The following is a 22,505-nucleotide window of genomic DNA, read 5'->3' on the forward strand; positions in this document are numbered from 1 at the left end:
TGTCGTATCCCTTACCGGGAGTGTGGGATGTCGTCTTAACATCCTCCCAGGATTTATAACAAGTTTTCGAAAAATTTATTTTTATTATTTCTAAGAATAACATTATATTATATATTAAATATATACACAATAAATAAATAACAGTAAAATAAATATTATTACTTTTGTTATCTTTTTCTTCTATTTGGAGCTTGGAAAAGTATGGAGGACTTTTAGAGCTTTGTACTGATAACGTGTTGTGAAAAAGTAAAAATTTATGGTAAAAAATAAAAATCTCAAATTCTCAAAATTTACCAAACTACACACTTTATAATATTTTTCTCTCTACTCAATTGTGAATTTCTTCACAAATGGTGAGCCACTGAGCCTATTTATAAAATTTCTTTACAAATAATCCAAAAATAAAATACATCATTACCTACAATATCACACACTAATTTTCAATATTTACAACTCTTATTTTCAACATTCAAATATTCAACATTCAAATATTCAATGCACACATTTTAAATATTAATTTTCAACAAAATTAATTTTATTATCAATAATGAATTTTTATTGTTTAGTATTTACTAGTGGTAGCTTTTTATTTGACTTCTATATATATCTCCAAACTTTAAAGTAAAAAAAAAGCTCGTATTCATAATTTAAAATTTTAATAATAAGTATTTCAATCGATAAAAATAAATATAACTTTTTTTATTAATAATAAAATTCTATAATACCTAATTATTTGAAATGTATACAAACAACATATATAGTTAACTTAAAATATATATGCAATTATTTCCTAAAAGAATGCACAAGGCTCATAACCGTCGATCAAATGATTGAAAATACCTCGACCCTTATCGTAACCTTATTTTATGGTTTCAGTTACGGTTATCAATTAACCCGTGATCTCAAGTCAAACTATAATTGTGACCACGGGTTAATGGACGGTTCAGTTGAATAAAACTATGATCGACCTGTCTTATAACATGCTGTTTGTATCCGTCGAACCGGTTAGCTATCAATTGGCCCGTTGACATGTTATGAGTCTGATTCTGGTCACGGGGTGTGTTAAAGACACATACACGATAGGGATCGTTACGGTCCCATCCGGTCCGAAAGTGAATTCTTAAATTTGGCAAAAACTTATGTGAGACGGTCTCACGGGTATTATTTGTGAGACGGATCTCTTATTTCAGTCACCCATAAAAGAGTATTACTTTTTATGCTAAAAGTACTATTTTTTATTGTGAATATGGGTATTGTTGACCCGTCTCACAGATTATGATCCGTGAGACGGTCTCACATGAGACTCACTCCTTAAATTTAATATGAATATTTTAGTTTGATCCATTTGTTTTTTGTTTTTTGTTTTTTTTATTCAGTTAATTCTAAAAGTTTCATAATTAATTATCAATGGATTGGCTGATGGATAAATAAGGAACTCAGCCTCACCAAACAACAGAATAGGGTTTATGTTTCTGTAGTTGTACGCTTGCCGCTGTCGCCAAATAAAAAAATATCGGGAATTGATCGTTTCATAGCCTGCTTTTCGATCGATTTTATGTTGTGTGAAGGGAAAGATGTATTCTTCTCGAGGAAGCAATAATACCTATGGCCAGAAGCATCCCTACTCTTCCCAATCTTCGTATGCCTCTCAAAACGTATGTTTCTATGATTACGCGGATTATGTGTATCTATGAATTCTGGGATTTTGTATTTCAGTCCTTGAAAGGTACGAAGGGCGAAGCGTGTGAAACGTCCATGTTTGTAAAATTCGTTTGATTTTTGTTATTGTAGCTAGGCTCTGCATATTCAGGCCATCCTTCGGCTGCGGAAAAGCCGTCTCATTATGGGGGACAGTATAGTTCGGTTTATGGGTCCGCCGCACAGCAGGTTGTATTATGGCCACATGCTTTTGACCACTTTTTAATCCGCGTTTTATCAGTTGGTATTCGACCCAATTTCATATGAAGAACGTGTGACACTACAGATTTTGGGACATTTAATTATTTGCTATTATTTCATGCCCATGACATGTGTCACTCTCATAAATTGTGGTCTGCACAAAAGTAATTTCTTTGGTCCTTGTATTGCTGCTGCTTTTGTGTTTCAATGCCTGAAATGTTTTGGATGTGGCCTTTCTGGAACGATAAAATTGCAATTTCAATGCTTTTACCTTGAAACAGTTCTTAAAACCTCGTGAATATTAACAGTTGTTATTGTTATTTTCTTGATAAATACTGTTAATTTGTTGCAGGTGAGAACAGTTTTGAAATCACATGGTCAATATGTTGTGTTGTTTTGCATTCTTCAAATCAAATGGGTTAACCATATTTGTTCATGTGACATTGTTGGCAAGTCTTTTGTCTCTTTCTGTTAGTTTAATTGGACTAGTGCTTGTTTCATTGAGAATTGATGGTCAATTGTTTTAACTTGATAATATGGTATGGTACCATGGTTGATAGATTTTGTGTGCTAGTTCACTATATGTTCTTTGTGGTCGCATCACATCACTCAAGCAATAACATCAAGCCAAGTCTGTGCAACAGTGATAAACTTCTTCAATTTGATTTTAATTCCGTGTATGAAAACATGATGCATGGAATGAGGAGACTGAAGTACATAGATTTGTTTTCCCTTTTAAGGATTAGAATATGCACGTTTCTAGAAAGGATAGCAATTACTGTGATCCAGAACATGGAATTGGTTGTAGAGATGGGGATATAGTCTACGTCAATCTTAGGAAGTTTGAATATGTGGGTTAATGCATAGAAGAAACGGTACATTTTTTAGGAAAGCAGATCATAGGTGCCATTTAAATGGCCTTTTAACTCATCTTAACGTAAAAAAATTAGCAGTGCATTTTTATTGTTGTTTGGATATAAGTTTTTCCCCGTTGATGTTATTTATAATAGAGTGGTATTGCGTATGGTGAACGAAGAAGGGTGGTTTATCCCCACCTGAGAAGAAAGAGACGGAGGGATGAAACAATAGTTGTTTGAAGAAACTGGAGAGAAAAAATATGCGATTGTTTAGCAATAATACTTTAAATAGTTTATTTGAAAAGTGATAAATGATGTGATTTAAATTGTTGAAAAAACTGTGGAATGTAGCTTTTGTATGTATAGACGAAATTATAAATATTTCGGTTGAGTTGAGTTTGAGATCCCAAACAACCAATACTGTTGAGAAATATGATATATCACCTAGAATTCGGGCTCTCATACATCTGAAATGCTGGAATATGTTCTTTGATAATTTTTTACAGGTCCTTTATAGCTCCGTATCAAGTTCTGTAAGAGGTTGCTTTTTCTCAAGATTTTTCCCTTAGATCACGTTTGTCTTCTCTTTCTTAGACTGAAGAACCTCACTCCAACATCAATCATGTTATCTTTAGCTCTAGCATCTATCTCAGTTCCTTATGTATCTTGTTGTCCATTTGATTTAAGCTTTTGAGAGGGTATGAATGGTTCAATCGACTGTATTGTTGTTTCATATCTGGTTGGTTAAAATGGTGTATTTACCAGTTACTGTCTGCAGATATCTCCATTGGTTGCAAAGGGATCTGCAACAACCACTTTAGAAGGCCGGAGTAATTATGGATCGTCCATTCCAGACTCACCTAGGTTCACATCAAATGATTATGTCTCATCTTCGAGTCGTGACTATGGGCAGAAAGTTGACCAGCTGTATTCTGATAGAATTTCTGATTATCCCTCCATTGATAGACATCAATATGATGGACGCCACCGTTCATATGTTGGGAGGGAAATACCTAGTGAAACCGTCGGTAGATACACTGGTTCAGTTGCTTTTGGCCAAGAACATCAGGTATTGAAATTGAATGTTGTGATTTACTTCTTTAAAAAATATTGCTTTTGTTACTTTGGTCTCGGTTATATAAATTAGTAAGTTGAGCTTGGTATAATAATCATTTTTTTGTTTCCTTATCCTTAGGGATGATTTATGTGAATTTTTTATTTCTGATTGATCCGTTTGTGTTCATAATATATGCTTAAATTGTTGATTATAATATTTTAAGTTCTAATCTAGCTGTGTTTTGTAACTTTCGTTTTGCCCTTTAGAACCAAATATCTGACCTATTTTATTTTCTACTCCGTTGATTTTTATTCTTCACAGTCTAAGATGTATGATCGTCTGGAACAAACAACAGTGCTTAGGCAAGAACAAATGCTAAAGGCTCATACAATATCTTCCTCTATTGAAGGTGGAGCTAGGTAATGTACTGTTAAGCTAGTATCTTTTTTTTCCTTTTTTTTGCATGCTAGTATCATTCTTTTTGGAGTAGATGAAGGTGTTAGTTTCATCAGTTCTCGTCTTAGGAACTAGATGATGCTAATTTTATGCACTCTACTCATAAAACCTCTGATCATCTGATGAGATTGAAACTTAATTTAGCTCTGCAAATAGTTATTTCTGTCAATGAAGACACCATTTTTATGATAGTGGATTGGCGCACAACAAATGTGTGTACGGTTTCATACCATCAGTTGTGCTGAGCAAAAAATTTCTGGCAGACAAGCTGATTACCTTGCAGCGAGGGCCCTAGTACATCGTCCTGCCCAAGATCCTATTGCATATGGTGGAAGAATTGATCCTGACTTGCGTAGTTTAGCGTTGGTTAGTGGGTCATCTTATAGTGGACAGCATACTTCGTCAATCTTAGGAGCAGCTCCACAGCGAAGTGTCGATGACCTTATTTATGCTCAGAGTTCAAATCCTGGCTATGGAGTTAGTTTGCCTCCTGGTAGGGACTATGGATCAGGGAAGGGCCACATTAGCACATTGCTTGAATCAGATTATCCAAGCAGCATGTTGGCACACGTTGGTCATCCAAGAGTTGATGACCGGAAAGATAACAGGAGTAGACATGGTCGGGAGCTGGAGCAGAGAGATCACGAGAAGAGGGATTACTTGCTCGAGCGAGAGAAAGATAGAGAGAGGGAGAAGGAGCGACTACGAGAGCATGAGAGAGAAAGAGAAAGGGTCCGAGAAAGAGAAAGAGTCCGAGAAAGAGAGAGAGAACGAGAGAAGGAACGTGAAAAAGAACGGCAACGAAGGGAGAAGGAGAAGGATCGAGATCTCAAACGGAGTCTGGAATTGTGGCGTGAACGTTCTCCCCCCAGACTCTCAAAGGACCGTAGAGGTTTCTCACTGGCAAAAGATGTCAGATCTGTGCGGCGCGAATCCCCACGTCATGAAATTTTGCATAGGTGGATCATGTTTAATTGCATTCTGTTCTAGTTATATGTGTTACACAGCTTATCAATCTTGTAAATCTACCTAACTTGGTGTTCTACGACGCTGAAGGCCTCAATCCCAGCATCAATCTCCTGTAAGAGAAAAGAGGAGAGAGTACGTCTGCAAGGTAAAACAACTATCCCACAGGCTGCCTGCTGCAGAATAGTCAGAGAAATTGATATTAAATAGCATTTGACTTCTCTTCGAGAACCTCAATTCAAAATTTTCCTGTCACCAGTTCATTGTTTATTTCAGACTGTCATGACTGAATACTATCACTTCTGTCTCTTTTATTCTTGGAAAACCCACTTCAGTGTTCCATTTGCACGTTGATATGTATCTTTTCACTGCATCTCAACATCTCCAGTTGGAAACCACTTTGACTCGTCTCGCCTTCCTTCTTTTCATAAAGTTCTTTGAGTCTTCCACGTGTGGCATCAGCAATTGCTTTTTGTACGGTGCAATATTTTTTTAGTTTTTGGTGCTCATGGCTATGGGATTACTTCTTGTTTTGTTGACATTCTTCGTTATTTCTCATCAAATTAGAAGCTGCTCGCAATGCGAAATTCTTTGGTATTTTCTCTTATGCACTCTCAATTCTACGTTGTTCAAATCTTGTAGCTGCCGCTAACGTAGTTGCGTTGATGAGGATATACTATTTTTACCGTTTATAGCTTCACCTGGAAACGATTTGCTTTTGATGATGTAGAGAAGACGCCATTGTGTTTGAAACTGGACAACACTGTTGAAATGTATTCTGGAATCCATTTACTGATAGATGCACCCTAATTCATGGCATTTTTTGTTGTTGTAGATCTTTTCATTTAGCTTTGTAGAAGTTGAGAGGGATTATTTGTCATTAGATAAGCGATATCCTCGGCTTTATGTATCTCCAGAATGCTCAAAGGTATTGCCAGTTCATCTAATTATTATAATTTTCTTGCTTTGACCTCTGCTTATGACTTCACTTTTTGGCTGTATGTAGGTTACCGTTAATTGGCCGAAGAAGAATGTGAGGCTCCACTTATACACTCCTGTGAGGTATTTATCCTACGGCTTCTTCTTAGGCGTCATTATTCAACATATCATCTTGAAAATAAATTTCACTTCCAATCACGTGGCGCTTTAGCATCATTATTCTGATGTGGTCTCTTAAAAATTACACGATGATGTAATAATTTTAAGTTATATTTCGACTAAAAATTAGGCTTTTAGAAATTTGAAAATGATAATAATTACTATACTTGATGAAATAGTTTTGAGCATGACTTTGTTGAAGAGATGACTTCCATGGAGAGGACAGAATCACCTAAACAACTGGGAACTGATGTATCAGTGACAAAAGCAAGAGGAACTACGGTTTGGAATGCGAAGGTTAGTTCATAAGCATTAATTTATGTGTGTGTAAATGTATGTCTGTATGCATAAATATTGTGGTATTTTATATGCCATGGCCCATGCCTACTTAAAAATTTGTGGAAAAATCTACTTTTATGTGGGACGTTCTGTGCCTCAAAGCCTGGAAAGACCCAGATTCTGTCTTCTCAACATAGATCGGCTCAAGTCATCTTACTGAGATGTTAGGCCATATTTACCACCAAAAATTTCTCCCATATTCCACTTGAGGTGAGGCTGCAATTCTGCAAATGGAAAACGTAATGCCCCTTGTTGCATCCATTACAACTTACTGTAATCCACTCCAATTCTCCAGTAACACCCTAGGGCTGAAATCCAGTCCACTTCTCCAATAACACCCAAGTGATGATACCGCCACTAGATTTTCTCAGATGCCATTTTTAAGGACACCTATCATCATAGTTTATTGCCAGTCAACTCACTCAACCTGCTCAAACTCATAGTTGTCAATCGCGTGTAGCGCCCCGTAGCGCAGAGGTTGCCCGTGGCTATAGCGCGTAGCGAAGCGCGTAGCGAGGGCTATTTGAAAGTGTAGCGCCACAAGCATATAAATATATAATATATAATATATACTAACATCAATTCAATCTTTCATTCTTAAATAGCAAATATATAAGTTCAAAACATATAAAACCTCAATTCTAAAACTAGAAAAACATAATTTAAAATTCATCTTCATCTTCCTCATCAAGATCGAGACCATCTTCTTCATTTGAAATTGCATAACGTTCGGCATCATTCTCTTCTTCACTTTCTTCATCAAAGTCAAATTCATCATCATCTATAAAATTCAGTGTGGAAGATGTTTCTATTGGCCTTTTCCCTCTAGACTTAGATGTGGCCGCCTTTGAGCTTCCTGTAGATGTAGGGGTCGCCTTCGAAGCCCCTTTGGATTTCCTCAATGTATAAGGAGATTCATCTACTCCAACAGCATCTGCAACATCTTGCCAAGTTAAATCATCACCATCATGAACAAAGTCAGGCTCTTCATCCTCCAGTCTCCCTAGTAGCCATTCATTGCCATCATCCACTTCAGTCAATATGATAGGATCGATAGTATCACGACTATCGTATCTACGCCTCAGAGCTCTGTTGTATTTGATGAACACCAAATCATTCAGTCGTTTTTGCTCCAATCTATTCCTTTTCTTGGAATGAAGCTGCATTTATTTATATACGTTTATAAGGCACGTGGCACGACTGCACGAGAACAAATTCTTAAAACTTCACAGTAATAGAAAATAAAAATTGTACTATTATAAAAACTTACATGTTCAAACACACTCCAATTGCGCTCGCAACCAGAGAAGCTACAAGTGAGACTGAGTATCTTTTGGGCAAGTTTTTGCAACTTTGGCGTCGAAGCTCCATATGAGTTCCACCATGCAGCTAGTTAATAACATTAGTTATATTAATATTTCTCATTGGACTTTTCACTATCTCAATTGATTACTTTTGTATGCATGGCTATATGTAGGACTTAGTGAGAGAATTTTTTGAAAATGCTTTCCCTCTCACTTTCCTTTCTTTCAGCCGACCTCAACCTCTGTATCATCTACAACCTCATCTCCTGAGTCTCGCCGCCGCCCCGTTTATCTGAACCCGCCGGCGGCCGCCGGCCGCCGGATTTCTTCTCGTATTTCTTTTCTTCCGATTCCTTTCGTCTCTTACTTCTTAACCTTCGGTTGGTCTCCTTCATCCAGCCGAGCTTCTTTGTTTCAACCCTATTTCCGGCTGAGTTAGTTGGCTACTATTCTTACGATTAATTTCAAAACCGGGTCGGATTTTCAGTTTCAACACTGGGAAAATGTCTCATGCCATGAAGACGACGGTAAGAGAGGGGACAGTCAAAATCGAATTTAAGATATTCACACTAAAGTTGGCTAATGGGGGCTCGACGATTCGGTGGTGTGAAAAAACAAGGAATGCGAGCTATCTGATGGATCTAGCTCGTGACGAAGCTACATGGATCAACTCTAAGCTCAGAAACTTCATCCTTAATCCCCAGTCGTGTGTGGACTTCAATCGACTAAGGACCAGGAGTGCGACGGTCATAGCACAACGCTTCGTGAACAAAAGAGGCTATTTCATAGAGATTTCGAGATTCTTTTCAAAGGGGAAGAAACAAAATATCATCATTCCATGTGGCTTTCAGGGTCTAGGATGGATAAGGATATCAGAAATTCTTATTAACCTTCTGTCTGGTGAAAAACAGGTACTGGAACAACAACCAGCTGCGTATGGTCAAGATAAAAACAGAGATACAGACAAGCAGAATCGAGCTCATCAGAAAGGATGGGCTTTCAATCAAGGGATGAAGAAGCCTAACGAGGATAATGGCTGGCAATTTACAAAAAAAGATTGGAACGAAGCCATTATCATCACTATAGGAAGGGTCAACGTATCGTGGATACAGGTTGAAAGGCTACTGGGAAAAGATGTGAAGAGAAGGATCGAAGTACATCCTTTTCAAGCTAACAAAGCGGTTTGGTGGCCGGAATGCACAGAGGAATTCTCGACTTACATTAATTTGAAAAGAGGTTTTTTCGAAAATGGAGTGACACTTGATTTTGAGGTATGGAGGCCAAACATCAATTCCACACGTTCGGTAATCAAGTGCTGCAACAGTTGGATCAAAATTTTGGGGCTCCCTTGGAACCATTGGTCGTTGGACAACTTCAAAATGATCGGGGCAAAATGTGGGGGTCTCCTACAGGTTAGTGAGGACACAAGGCGTCTTCGAGACTTAGGGGCAGCCAAGATTAAGGTTAAAGGATCAAGAGATGGGTTCATCAACAACAAAATAATGATTCCCTTAAACGGGGTCAACGAGGAACTCACAATCATTACACAAACTTTTGACAGTCAGGCCTTCGACAACTATGCAAAGCAGACATATGCCCAAGCATTAATTAACGGCAAGAAGAAGGTGGCAGGTCGGGGACTTTCTGATAATGGCAAATACATGGATAATATTGGGACGAACACAACCAGACTACAAGAAAGAATTGAACAGGGTCACGGTCTTCGGAACAAGAACGGAGAAGCAGCAGAGCAGTCAACCTTACCGGTAACTCAGTCCATTGCAAACAAGGCGGAGAAAATCATACATAATGTTACTCCAAAACCGATCGACGAGTTTCAAAGATCTCCAGTCCTATCCTTATCAAATTCAGAAGACAAAGAGATGGGCTTATCAGGACATGAAAATGGGCAGAGTTCAACATTCCAAGTTAATCAACAAAGCTATTGCAGAAAATCAAACAATGCTACCTTTGATGCTTCTGATGTGGTTGAAGTCGGGGGAACAGTCCATGCCAATGAGCTGTTCAGGAAGGCAATCTACAACACAGATTACAACAAGCAGAGGGAGGTTCATGACGAAGATTTTGAAGATACCATTCAAAATGAATCAGAGGATGACATAATTGATGACGAATTTGATGCTTCTGAATCGGAAAGTCACGCTTCCTCTCACTCGGACTACATAGTCAACAATGAATCTTTCAGTGCGGACATTAAAGGGTTATTCGATTCACAAGAACATAACCAGCAACTCTTTCAGCATTCTATTCTAGATAATCCTAATCCTTCAGTGGGCAAGGTACTTTCCAGCTTAACATCGCAAAAACTTTCACTCTCTTTAACATTCAATAATTATTTCCTTCGTCTTCCTATCAATTGGGGTTGTCGCTTGGGTTCTGTGGGGTGGGGCAGTAAGGGACAGTCAAGTGTTCTCATTAAGTATGGGTCCGAGGAAAACAATTCCAAATGCTATGAAAGGGGGACAAAATCAGATGCTGTCTGTGTCATTCGAGAAGCGTTCAGTAGCTCAGCGGGTGCAATTGAATTAGGAAGATCACCGGGTAAGATGAGTAGAGAACTTGCTAGGTTGAAATGTGGGATCAACTACGAGAAAGGATCATCTTCGAAGGGCTGTGTACGTTTTCCATGAAGATTTGCTCATGGAATATTAGGGGGGGAGGGTCGGCGAGAAGGCGGGAGTTAGTGAGAATGGTCATTCGAAAGGAAAATCCTGATATTGCGGTGGTGTTAGAAACAAAGAAAAGTGAAGTGGACCGTCGTTTTGTCTCAAGTATTTGGAAATCAAGATTTGTTGACTGGGTAAGTTTACCTTCGGAGGGACGATCAGGAGGAATTCTAGTTATGTGGGATCCAAGAGTGGTACAGGTCAGTGATAATCTCATTGGGAATTTCTCTGTTTCTATTCTATTACAATGGAAAGAGGGTTGTAAGTGGTGGTTTTCAGCAGTGTATGGACCTTGCAATCCGAGAAAAAGACATCTATTTTGGGAAGAATTAGCAGGCTTGCACACAATCTGTGGGAATATTTGGTGTGTAGGAGGCGACTTTAATGTTGTCAGGAATTTGAGCGAAAAAATAAACAGCAACACAAACACAGTAAGTATGCAATGCTTTGACACTCTGATTCAGGATTTGGGTTTGCTAGATCCTCCATTACTCAATGCGAGGTACACTTGGACAAATTTCAGGGACAACCCAATATGTTCAAGATTGGATCGGTTCCTTATTACAGAGGGCTGGAAGGAAATCTTCCAAACTTTCAGGCAGTCAGTACTGCCGAGAGTAACTTCTGATCACCACCCTTTAGTTTTAGACACCACAAAACACAATTGGGGACCATCTCCTTTCAGATTTGAAAATGTTTGGTTGACACATAACAACTTCCAAAAGTCTTTGGCAGACTGGTGGGAAAGTGGGAATCATCAAGGTTGGGAAGGTTATAAGTTCATGCTGAAGCTAAAAGACATAAAAATAAAGGTTCTAAGCTGGAATAAAGAGGTATTCGGAAATATTAATGAGAAAATTTCAGAGCTTCAAAATAAGCTTACCCGGTTGGATAAACTAGAGGAGGCGGGAAGGTGGTCGGATTCTTTAAATGTGCAGCGGCGAGAGGTAAGGTGCGAGATGGAGACTATGCTTATTCGAAAATTACAAATGGACTCTCAAAAGGCAAAGTTGAAATGGTTGAAAGATGGGGAACAGAACACAAGATTCTTCCATTCTCTTTTGCAAAACAGGAGGAATAAAGCCATTATAGACAAGATAGAGTTGGACGACGGGTCATTGCTCACGGATGAGTTACAGATTGAAAATGAGATCATTAATTACTACAGACAATTATACAGGAAATCTGAAGGGGATGGATCGGGTTTAGATGGAGTGGAGTGGATGCCAATTAACATGAATGAGGCCGAGCAGCTGGAAAAACCTTTTTCAGAGGATGAAATCAGAGGAGCAGTGTTTGACTGTGACGGTACAAAAGCTCCGGGGCCGGACGGGTTTACTTTGGCATTTTATCAGAAAAGCTGGGATACGATCAAAGATGATCTTACAAGAGTGTTTGTGGAATTTTACAATGATGGGATCGTCAATGGTAAAACAAACGAGACCTACATTTGCTTGATTCCGAAGAAAAATGGAGCAACGAAGGTCAAAGATTTTAGGCCCATCAGTCTAGTTACAAGCCTGTACAAAATTTTGGCCAAGGTTTTGACAAATAGATTGAAGAAAGTATTGAGCAAAACAGTGGCGGAAAGTCAATGTGCATTTATTCAAGGAAGACAAATAATAGATTGTTGCCTAATTGCCAACGAAGTCGTCGAGGAGTATAGAAGAAAAAAGAAAAAGGGATGGATTTTGAAGGTTGACTTGGAAAAAGCATATGATAATGTAGATTGGAGATTTCTAGATTTCGTGCTTAGAATGAAAGGGTTTGGGAATAAATGGAGGAAATGGATCATGGGTTGCGTTTCGAGTGTTTCATATTCTGTTTTCATCAATGGTAGACCAAGAGGAAAGTTCAAGGGGGAAAGGGGACTAAGGCAGGGTGACCCCCTATCCCCTTTTCTTTTCAATCTAGTGATTGATGGGTTGGGGAGATTGGTTGATAATGCAAAATCAACAAACGCTGTGCGAGGACTGCAGGTTGGCAAAGATAAAGTCGAGATATCACACTTACAATTTGCGGATGATACTCTTTTCCTCGTCCAAAATGCAGCTCATTTGATCAAAGTAGTGGAACTACTTCAAACATTCTGCTCAAAATCAGGTCTGAAAATAAACTTCGACAAGAGCTCTTTGCTAGGATTGAACCAGGCTGATCAAGAGACCGATGAGCTAGCTGACACGGTGGGATGCAAGAAAGAACAATGGCCTATCAAATATCTCGGGGCACCATTGGGAGGTGACCCCAAGAAACTCGAATTCTGGGCACCGATCGTTTCCAAAATGTCAACGAAACTGGCTAGCTGGAAAAAATCATTTTTATCTCGGGGTGGAAGATTAACTTTAATTTCTTCGGTGTTAAGCGCCCATCCTACATACTTCATGTCACTGTTTATGGTGCCTCAACAAGTAGCAAAACGAATGGAAACTATAATGCGGAACTTTCTTTGGGATGGTGCGGATGGGGAGGCTCATTGTCATGTTGTTAAATGGACTCTTGTGTGCAGGCCGAAAGAATTGTGAGGTTTAGGTTTAAGCAGCATACGGCTGAGGAATATCGCACTTTTAGGGAAGTGGTGGTGGAGAAGTGCGACTGAACAGGACTCTATGTGGAAAAGAGTTGTGGGAAGCATTTACGGGTACGCTGATAATGGAAGGGATATCAAGGCGGCTAAGAATTCAACTTTCAGAAGCCCTTGGAAGTTCATTTCTCGGTCCCATTCTTCCTGCCAACACTTGATTGGAACCGTGCTTAAGGGAGGGAATGTTTTGAGATTTTGGGAGGATACATGGGTGGGTGGGGTGTCTTTCAAAAATCTTTTCCCAAATCTTTTTCGTTTGTCTTCGTCTGTCAACAATTCTATTGCCCACTACTTCACGGTCCCTGTTAGCCAAGGCGATTCAGCTATTCATTGGGATTTCAGGTTTAGAAGAGGGTTGAACGATGTCGAGTTGGGTGAGTTTACTAACCTTTTAGGAATTCTAGAGCCAGTTTCTTTGAGTGTAGGCTCATCTGACTCAGCGGTGTGGTTAGGGGATTCGTCGGGAGTCTTTTCTGTTAAATCTCTTTACCACTCCTTCTTCCAAGATTCGAATAATCAATTCTCAAAATTCCACGACAACATCTGGAAAGTGCCAATCCCACAAAAGGTAAAGGTTTTCTCTTGGATAGTTGCTTTGGAAAAATTGCAAACTTGTGACAAGCTTCAAAAGAGACAGCCGAATAATGTACTGTCCCCTCAATGGTGCACCTTGTGTAGAAAAAATGACGAGAATCAGGATCATCTTCTGCTACACTGTTCTTTTACGAGGACAATTTGGATCAGGGTTATGCAACACATGGGCTTCGAGTGGGTTTTCCCCAAATCTTCAAGAGATATGTTGGTCATGGAAAATGGAATTCTGAAAAAGAAGGAAGGTCGACTGTTCTGGTATATTATTGTGCATTGCATTTTTTGGTCGATATGGACGGAGCGCAATAGCAGAATTTTCAGTGACAAAGAAGAGTCGACGGAGTGTTTATGGGAGAAGATTAGATTCAGAGTGGCGACTTGGACTACCAGAGTTCAAGCTTTTCATCATTTATTTATATCTGATCTTGTTAGGGATTGGCGTTTCATTCTAAGTTGACTTTTTTATCTTTATTTTAGCTTCAAAAAACCGGTGGATGTCTCATCCACTTCCTTTGTAACTTTTTTTTTCAAAAAGTTAAATAAAAATAATGTTTCGTATCAAAAAAAAAATATTTCTCATTGAATTTATTTCAAAAAAATAATGAAAAACTTGATTTTCATACCTGGTGATACAACATTTCTCATTTTGATTGCAACTTCCTTCCCAAAAAGACCTTCGGCTTGTTTGTATTTTAACAACTCTGTATGTATTTTTGTCTCCGTCTCAACATCAAAAGTCAACCTACTGATTGCATTGTACAACCCCGTAACTACTTCCTCATCTTGTTCTATCTCAGAGTTTGAGTAAAAGAACTGAGGGTTCAAGAAATAACCCGCTGCATGCAAATCTTGATGGAGTTGCAACTGCCACCTATTGTCGATTATCTCAAAAACCTCTTTGTACCTATCTTCGTTATTACCAAAGGCTTTTGCTATTTTCTCCTTAGCCCTATCCATTGCCTCGTATATATAACCCATGGCAGGCTTCTTCTCCCCATCCACCAACCGAAGTACCTCCAGTAATGGGCCACCAACTTTCATAGCATAAATGATAGCATTCCAAAATGAAGGCATCAAAATAATTTTCTGTGATTGCTTACCAGTCTGTTCCTTCGCAAATTTGCTTTTACTCCAATTTTCTGAAGTAAACATCTTTCTCAAATGTTGCTTATGCTGCTGAAAGCTTCTCATAGTCAAGAAAGCGGTGGCAAAACGAGTTTTAGCTGGCCTGATAAGGTCTCTTTGGCCGGTGAACTCTCTCATCATGTTCAACAACATAGTTCGGTTGTAAATATATCCGTTAACATTAATTGCCCGCTCAAGTGCCCTCTTCAAATCTGGCATTTTGAATATGTCCTCAAAAATCAAATCCAAACAATGTGCTGCACACGGGGCCCAATACAAGTTTGGATATTTATCCATCAACTTCTTTCCTGTAAAGAACAAGAGAATAAAATGATAGTTAATGAAAATGAAACTAATCAACGAAAGTTAAAAGACGTTATAACTTAGTATATTAGATTTTCTTACCCGCATAAACATTATTTGATGCACTGTCAGTGACCACTTGAACAATATTATTCACCCCAACTTTTTGCACAAACTTGTCAAACAACTCAAACATCTTCTCACCCGTGTGAGAGTAGCTAGATGCATCAACTGATTCAATAAACATGCTGCCTTTTGGGGTATTCACCAAGAAATTGATAAGTGATCTCCCCTTTCTATCTCTCCACCCATCAGCCATCAAAGTACAACCATTCTTCGCCATCTCCTCTTCATTTTGTTTCAAAATCAGCTTTGTGTGGTTGATCTCCTCCTTTAAAAGTGGTTCTCTCACCTCATGGTAACTAGGTGGTTTCATCCCAGGACCATATTGTCCAATGGCTTCGATCATTGGCTTCAAGCTGTCATATTTGACCGCATTGAAGGCGATCCCTGCATCATACATCCACCTTGCAAATTTTTGAACTGCATCAGACCTCAACTTTTTCTGAACTTCATTAAATTGAGGTGCTTTACCACCTTGATTCTTTGCGTCTAGCTTAAAGAAAGCATTTATAGGACCCAACGACCGTGGTTTTTTGGGCATTAACATTGACGAGTTGCCCGAGGAAGAAATAGATGCCGACCGCTTTCCATGAGAAGATGGATCCCCGTGTGGATCAATATCATCTCCTTGCTCTTCTATATCAATAACATCATCAAAGTGAGGCATGGAATCCATGACAGTTTTTTGGGCCAACTTTTCTTCAAAATGATCTTTCATTTCTTTCTTAACACATGCCGGGGCTTTTGGACAAAGTTTTGTATTTTTAAATCCCCCCGCAAGATGTTGTTTGAGTCTTGTTATCCCACCTTTTGTAACTTTTTGGCAAAAGTTGCATAATATTCCATCAGAAATCTTGTCTGGATTAACCATCCTCCCATAGTTCCATCCAATATCTTTTTTTCTCAATTCTTCTTGTAGGTTTTCTATCTTATAAACTCTGAAATTCAGAAAAAAAAATTGATTATACATTGAGGAAATCCAATAAGCAAATGGCAATAATTAAATGTCCAAAAAAATCAAATGACAGTAGTCAATGTCCAAAAAAATCAAATGGCAGTAACATATTACCGAATGTCATTTTGGACAGTAATCAAATGTTCAAAAAAATCAAATGACAGTAACATATAAGAGCAGTAACATATTACCGAATGTCCAAATTGCAATAAACAAATGGCAGTAATCAAATGCTCAAAAAAATCAAAAACCAGAAAATAAGGAAAAAAGAAATGAAAAGAGAAGAGCAGATTATTACCGAAGTGGGCGGATGCAAGCGGCGGCCTGAAGTCCGGCAGTCGGCGGCCAGAAGTCCGGCAGTCGGTGGCAGTCGGCGGTGCAAGGGAAGATTTCTTGAGCGTGTTGTTGATGCTTGGAGAAGTGGAGAAGGGGAGAAGATACGCGCTGTTCTGCTTGTTAGGGTGTGCTGAATGGGCCGAAAATTGGGCTTAAAATTGAGTGGAAAATTGGGCCGAAAATTGGGTGGAAAATGGGCCGAATTTTGGGTGGAAAAACTGCCCAAGCTTTTCTTCAACATAGCGCGCTATTTACTCGCTATAGCTATACCGAAATAGCGCCTATAGCGAGGATAGCGCTCGCTATTTGAAAGTGGCTTGCGCATAGCCCCCTGTAGCGACCGGGCGTCGCTACGCCTCGCTACACGCGATAGCGAGCGCTACAAGCGCTATTAACAACTGTGCTCAAACTTATGCTATTTAAGACCTAACAAATGTGGCTCACAAGCCATTCACTTATTTCTCCAACAACAGATGGTTTGTCATTACACTTCCCTTCAAGATTTAGTTTAGGTTTACATCATACAACTTCAATTACATGTTAAAAACGGTCAGTACTGAAATTTTTGGTAACATGTTTCCAGGGTACTTTTAGTTTCTTGAGCTTGCTTTTAACGCTTAAAAGTTCTCGGTATGAATCACAGAGTCCAATTAAGTTAAAAGAGGACCTGCAACAACTTTTGATGGTTCATCTATTAATCTCTTGCATTCCTGTTAATTCTAGTGTTTAGTAAATTGGAGGAAATCATGTTGAGTTGTTACTTGGTTTGCACAATAATCCTCCCAAAAATAAGGGGTTGATCTTAAGTTTATGTGCTATGCACTAACCTTTTTGTATATTTTTAATGTTATTATTGGATTTGATTACAACAATTATCACTGCGAGATCGGGCATTAAGGGAATGTGATGATGATATGCAAACCTATATTTTCTTGGTAAAACCTAATTCTTCTCTTGTTTTTCTCTGGTATCAGATTCTTCTGATGAGTGGACTGAGCCAAAATGCTCTGGCAGAGCTGTCATCTGAAAGAAACTATGATGACCGTGTACCACATTTTTGCAATATGCTTAGATTTTCTGTCCTTAAACGTAATAATACTTTAATGGCAATTGGGGGCCCATGGGACGCAATTGATGGTGTTGATCCAGCATTTGATGACTCCTCATTAATTCAAACAGCTCTGAGGTTCGTCTCGTAAGGAATTTTCTTGATTTGTTTTTGTTTTTCTAGATTGTTCTGAAATGGTTCTTGTGTTAGGTATGCAAAAGATGTGACTGATCTTGATCTGAGAAACTGTCAGCTCTGGAATCGTTTTCTCGAGGTAGTCTTTTATCTTTTCTGTCAGTAAGCTACGTTTAATTTCAAATAGAAGACTCTTATAGTGCCATTAGATCCAGCCTAAGATGCACGATATTTTGGTTGCTCGTACCGATATCAAACTTTGAAAAGAACAAATAATTCATATTTAGAAATATGTTTTCAATAAATAACCTGATATTTTTGTTGTGTACCTTTAGAACGAGCATATCTCAGCAATTATTGGAAATGTGGCTCATAATATTAGAATCATTAGTTGTCAAGTGTCCCGAAAGTCCAAACAATATTGCTAGAGTACCCACCATGCCTTGCACCTTTAAAATGCCATGGATGGCAGTTCTACTCTGTTTCTGCAGAAGATAATGAGAAATGACTATAATATTTAACAAACATTGTCTCTCCAGGAGTTAGAAAACTCATCTAGATTTTTGTTATCCTCAAACTTATTTGCATGGTCAGGTATACAGTGTGAATTGACTTACATTCTAGATTGCCTTACCGTATAACTCTCTTGTTAGAAAAATCTAGCAGAAGCTCTGGCTTTGTTTATTTTGCCTTGAAGTTCCACTTTTGTGATTCTGTGGTGGTGTATTTTTTCTTCCCCTTTTTTAGCTTTTATTCTGGCAAGAACATGACTGAATCTAATGAGTTTGACCATAAATAGTTGCATTCCATTATTGTCACGCCCCGAGACCGGGGTTAGTTGACACCGGCGTTGTTTAACAATCACACAATCGAAACAACAAGCATTGCGTAGCACAGTATAAACCGAACCAGTTTATATATCATAATTTCAACGAAATAACATTGTCTTCACAATAACGAAATCCAACGATATAGTAAATAATGCGGAAGCGTCTTACAATTTATTTAATCATAAATTTCGAAATAAAACCTATTACTAATCTGGCAGATCACCAACCCCAAAATTGTTCCGACTCTTCATCCTCAACCTGTTCTTCGGACTTATCTGGGAGGGGAGAGTAAGGGGGGTGAGTATTTGGGAATACTCAGCAAGTGGGGGAATATCGAGCACAATGAATACAACATGCATAAAATTCGAATCATAAATCATGAGTTCATACGTACTTCATAACACATGCATAAACTTTACTAGCCACTGTGATTTATCCAACTTTCTATGGTTTACTGACGTCAGTCCCTAATTTTTACTCCTCTAAGGGGCGAGGCCGTATAGCGGTTATATCCCCCACCGCGTAAGGGTACGTCATGGTTGGGATTCCCACCCATATACAGTCGACTCCTCACAGTGCTTAAAACCAAATGACAACAACACAAGAAGGAGTAGGAAAAGAACATGTACTCGACCGTATTTTCAAAAACACACGAAGAATGCATAATCGAAATTAATTCTTTAAAACAGCCACTTACCGTATATAATGATGCTAAAAACGTGGTGCACAACTTCGAGGATTGGGCCGCTTTTCGTTCCTCGTCCGGGCAGCGCTTCGGTTCGAATTCTAAGCTAACTTCGGGACGATTTTCGGGCAGAGTTTCGACTAGTATGGCTGCTGAAACTTTCGAAATTCAGCAAGGGAATTTTCGAGATTTTGGGGTGTGAAGAATGATTGGGTGATGGGGTATTTATAGGTGAGGGTGGTGGATCTAAACATGGTACTCAAATCATACCAAAATTCATGTCATATATCACAAATTTGACTCTAAATCCTTGCCCAATTTCGAAAATTGAGTTACCTAGGTTGTGAGGTTTTTATTCCTTAATCCATTGCTCTTAATTTGGTTTAAAATATGGTTGCTAGATGGGAAGGATTTTGAGCAACATTTGATGATTTGCTTCCAATTAATCATGTATCTACCCATCACAATAATTAGTCATAATATCTTGTAGGATTTTCGAAAATTGCTTGTAATATAATGCCTCAATCCTCTAGATTTTGTAGGTATCCTTGACTTTATAAAAGATTTTTCAGAAATTAATTTCCTCAAGGTGCATATCTTGTTTTATATAAAATATAAAATTAAATCCTAAAATTTTCTTACAACTTATTAATTACATAATTAAAAAAATTACGGTTCTCACATCCCTCCCTCCTTATGAGAAGTTTCGTCCTCGAAACTGGAGTTGGCTTGGTCTCCAAATCCTCATCTTTTCTTTACCATCTACCATGACACTGTTTCTTGCTAACCAATCCATTCCTAAAATCACGTCGAAATTGACCATGACCAGCTGTATCAAGTCGGCGCTAAAAGTCTGATCACTAATACTGATGTTACAATCTCTGTAAATCTCGTCAGTTTCAATAGCTCTACTAGTAGGTGTGGCTATTCGGAAGGGTTCAGTTAGCTTAACGGGCTTACGTCCTAACTTCTTACAAAATCTCTTAGACATAAAAGAATGTATGGCACCACAGTCAAATAACACATAAGCAGGCACTTGCTGAATAAATATGGTACCTGACACAACATCGCTTGCATCATCCGCCTCCTCCTGCGCCATGGCAAACACCCTGGCATTCGGTTTGTCCTCCTTGGATTTACTAGGGCCTGCTCCCACATTTATCCTAGTTCCTCTGTTCGGCCCTGCTGGTCGGTTGGCGACGGTAGGACATTCTGCAATTCTGTGCCCCGATTTTCCACATCCAAAGCATACACCGCTGGCCCTTCGGCATTCCCCGGAGTGCTTGAAGCCGCAAGTTGGGCATGGCTTGAGCCCTTGATGGTTATTGGTGGAGAATTGCCCTGAGGGAGGTCCACCCGACTGATTGGGTTTCTTGAACATTGGTCTGTCCTGAGAAGGTTGGCTGACAGGGGGTCGCTTGTTCCTATTTTCCCCATCTCTTCGACGAATATCAGCTTCGGCTCGGATAGCCGCACCCATTAGGTCTGAAAAGTTGGCAGGTTGGTAGACTGCTAGAGCAGATTGGATCCTGCTATTCAACCCCTTCTTGAAACGATGCAATTTCAGAACTTCGTCCACCATAATCGCTGGAGCATATGATCCAAGAGCATTGAACTGAGAGGTATATTCCACTACTGACATATCTGGAGCCTGACTGAAATTTTCAAACTCACTTAGCTTCTGCAGTCTGACTTCTGCCGGGTAGTATTGTTTCAGAAATGTTTCTCGGAAGATTCACCATGTGATTGGTCCAGCAGCGGTCATGGCTGGCGAGACTGCTTCCCACCATTTAGCTGCCTTGTCTTCCAGGAAGGGCACTATCACGTCCACTTTTAGTGCATCCGGGACTTCCAACAGTCTCAACTGAGTTTCTACGCTTTTGAGCCAGCTCTGGCTAACTTCGGGGTCGGCAGCACCACTGAAATTTGGGCACCTGTTCTTGCGCAGTGATTCATAATGGAATTTGACTCCGTGCTGCGGTGGAGGTGGTGGTGGTTGATTGGCGTTGGGGTTCATTAACCCTTGCAGTGTCGTGGCCACGATCGTGGCTATGGCCATCAAGTCTGCTTGATTGAGATTGAACTGAGGTGGAGGTCCGTTGCCTTCTCCATTAGTGTTGTTGTTGTTGTTGTTAGCATAACGGGGGTTGCGGTTTTGCCTTGGAGGTCTACCGGCCATTTCTTACAATTTGAATGTTTCTAAGAATTTGTACGAGTAGGATTTATGCAATAGATTGCGTAGAAGTAAATTGAAATCAATGGAACAAATAAAATATTTTATTGATTTCTCAAGCAGGAAAATAAATGAACATGGCCAATCTAAATGAAATAAATGTACTGAACCAATCTAAATGAAATAAATGTGCTGAATAAAATAGGACATAATAAAATGTCAGGGTCATATAGAGTTCAATAAATGAAAATAAATAAAATTCGAAAATTTCCAAAAATGAAAAGTTTTGAGATAGACATACGGATTCGAAGGGTATATCGAGAGGATTCCAGAACAGTCGACGGAACCGAATTCGGAGTTTTCTACGAAAAAAATCGAAGGACATAAGCTGGCGGGTTGACTCGTTGACTCAGCCGAGTTGACTCGCCGGGTTGACTCGCCGGAGTATGGTCGGAGCTATGAAGTACGTCGGCGACGGTGTCAGCATCACGGAACCGGTGGTGGCACGGCCAGAATCGGTCGGAAACTACTTAATTTGGCCGGAACTCGCGAGAAATCGGTTGACTCACTCGATATTAGGCGTTTTCGATCGGTTGATCCGATCTCAAAATTAAAACTTGGGAAAGGTTACCCATAGGTAGCATAATGTTTGGGTAAAAGGAATTGAAAATCGGAGTAGGATTGGTAGGGTAATTGGACAAAATAATATTTGGCGTTAGGGTTCGTACGAAAATTCGTAGATCCGAAATTCCCGTTGCATACGAACACGAAATCTGAAATTGGTTGAGGGCTTTTGTTCGTATTTTTAAGACGATTCTGTAAATGGTCGCCGATCGAAGAAAGGCTACAGGAAGCGGCCGGAATCGGCGAAACACGCGGCGGCTCGCGTAGGGTCTGTTTGGCCGATTTTTTTTTTCTCGAAATTCGATTTTTTTTTTAAACTCGATTTTTTTTCCC

General features: G+C 39.2%; 3 protein-coding genes across 3 annotated transcripts; 1 reads left to right on the forward strand and 2 right to left on the reverse strand.

Moving 5' to 3' along the window:
• The first annotated feature begins 1,436 nt into the window (after positions 1-1,436).
• LOC140804270 (protein SHORT ROOT IN SALT MEDIUM 1-like) lies at positions 1,437-18,041 on the forward strand. Its single transcript, XM_073160161.1, has 11 exons — positions 1,437-1,655; positions 1,792-1,887; positions 3,535-3,825; positions 4,135-4,232; positions 4,533-5,228; positions 5,326-5,383; positions 6,071-6,163; positions 6,242-6,297; positions 6,513-6,630; positions 17,652-17,863; positions 17,936-18,041. Exons 1-11 carry the CDS (start codon positions 1,575-1,577, stop codon positions 18,024-18,026), a joined length of 1,890 nt encoding a protein of 629 aa, XP_073016262.1. The 5' UTR covers positions 1,437-1,574; the 3' UTR covers positions 18,027-18,041.
• LOC140804271 (uncharacterized) lies at positions 14,708-16,321 on the reverse strand. The gene is made up of 3 exons (XM_073160162.1): positions 15,366-16,321; positions 14,936-15,268; positions 14,708-14,849 (listed from the first exon to the last, which is right to left on the reverse strand). Exons 1-3 carry the CDS (start codon positions 16,255-16,257, stop codon positions 14,785-14,787), a joined length of 1,290 nt encoding a protein of 429 aa, XP_073016263.1. The 5' UTR covers positions 16,258-16,321; the 3' UTR covers positions 14,708-14,784.
• Positions 18,042-18,207: 166 nt separating the features above from the next.
• Positions 18,208-21,554, reverse strand: LOC140805363 (uncharacterized). Its single transcript, XM_073161636.1, has 3 exons — positions 21,115-21,554; positions 20,142-21,030; positions 18,208-18,345 (listed from the first exon to the last, which is right to left on the reverse strand). The coding sequence occupies exons 1-3, from the start codon at positions 21,552-21,554 to the stop codon at positions 18,208-18,210; spliced, it is 1,467 nt and encodes a 488-aa protein (XP_073017737.1).
• Between the last annotated feature and the right edge of the window lie 951 nt (positions 21,555-22,505).

The sequence above is a fragment of the Primulina eburnea genome, chromosome 11 (genome assembly GCF_022965805.1).
Source record: "Primulina eburnea isolate SZY01 chromosome 11, ASM2296580v1, whole genome shotgun sequence".
NCBI classification, from domain to species: domain Eukaryota; kingdom Viridiplantae; phylum Streptophyta; class Magnoliopsida; order Lamiales; family Gesneriaceae; genus Primulina; species Primulina eburnea.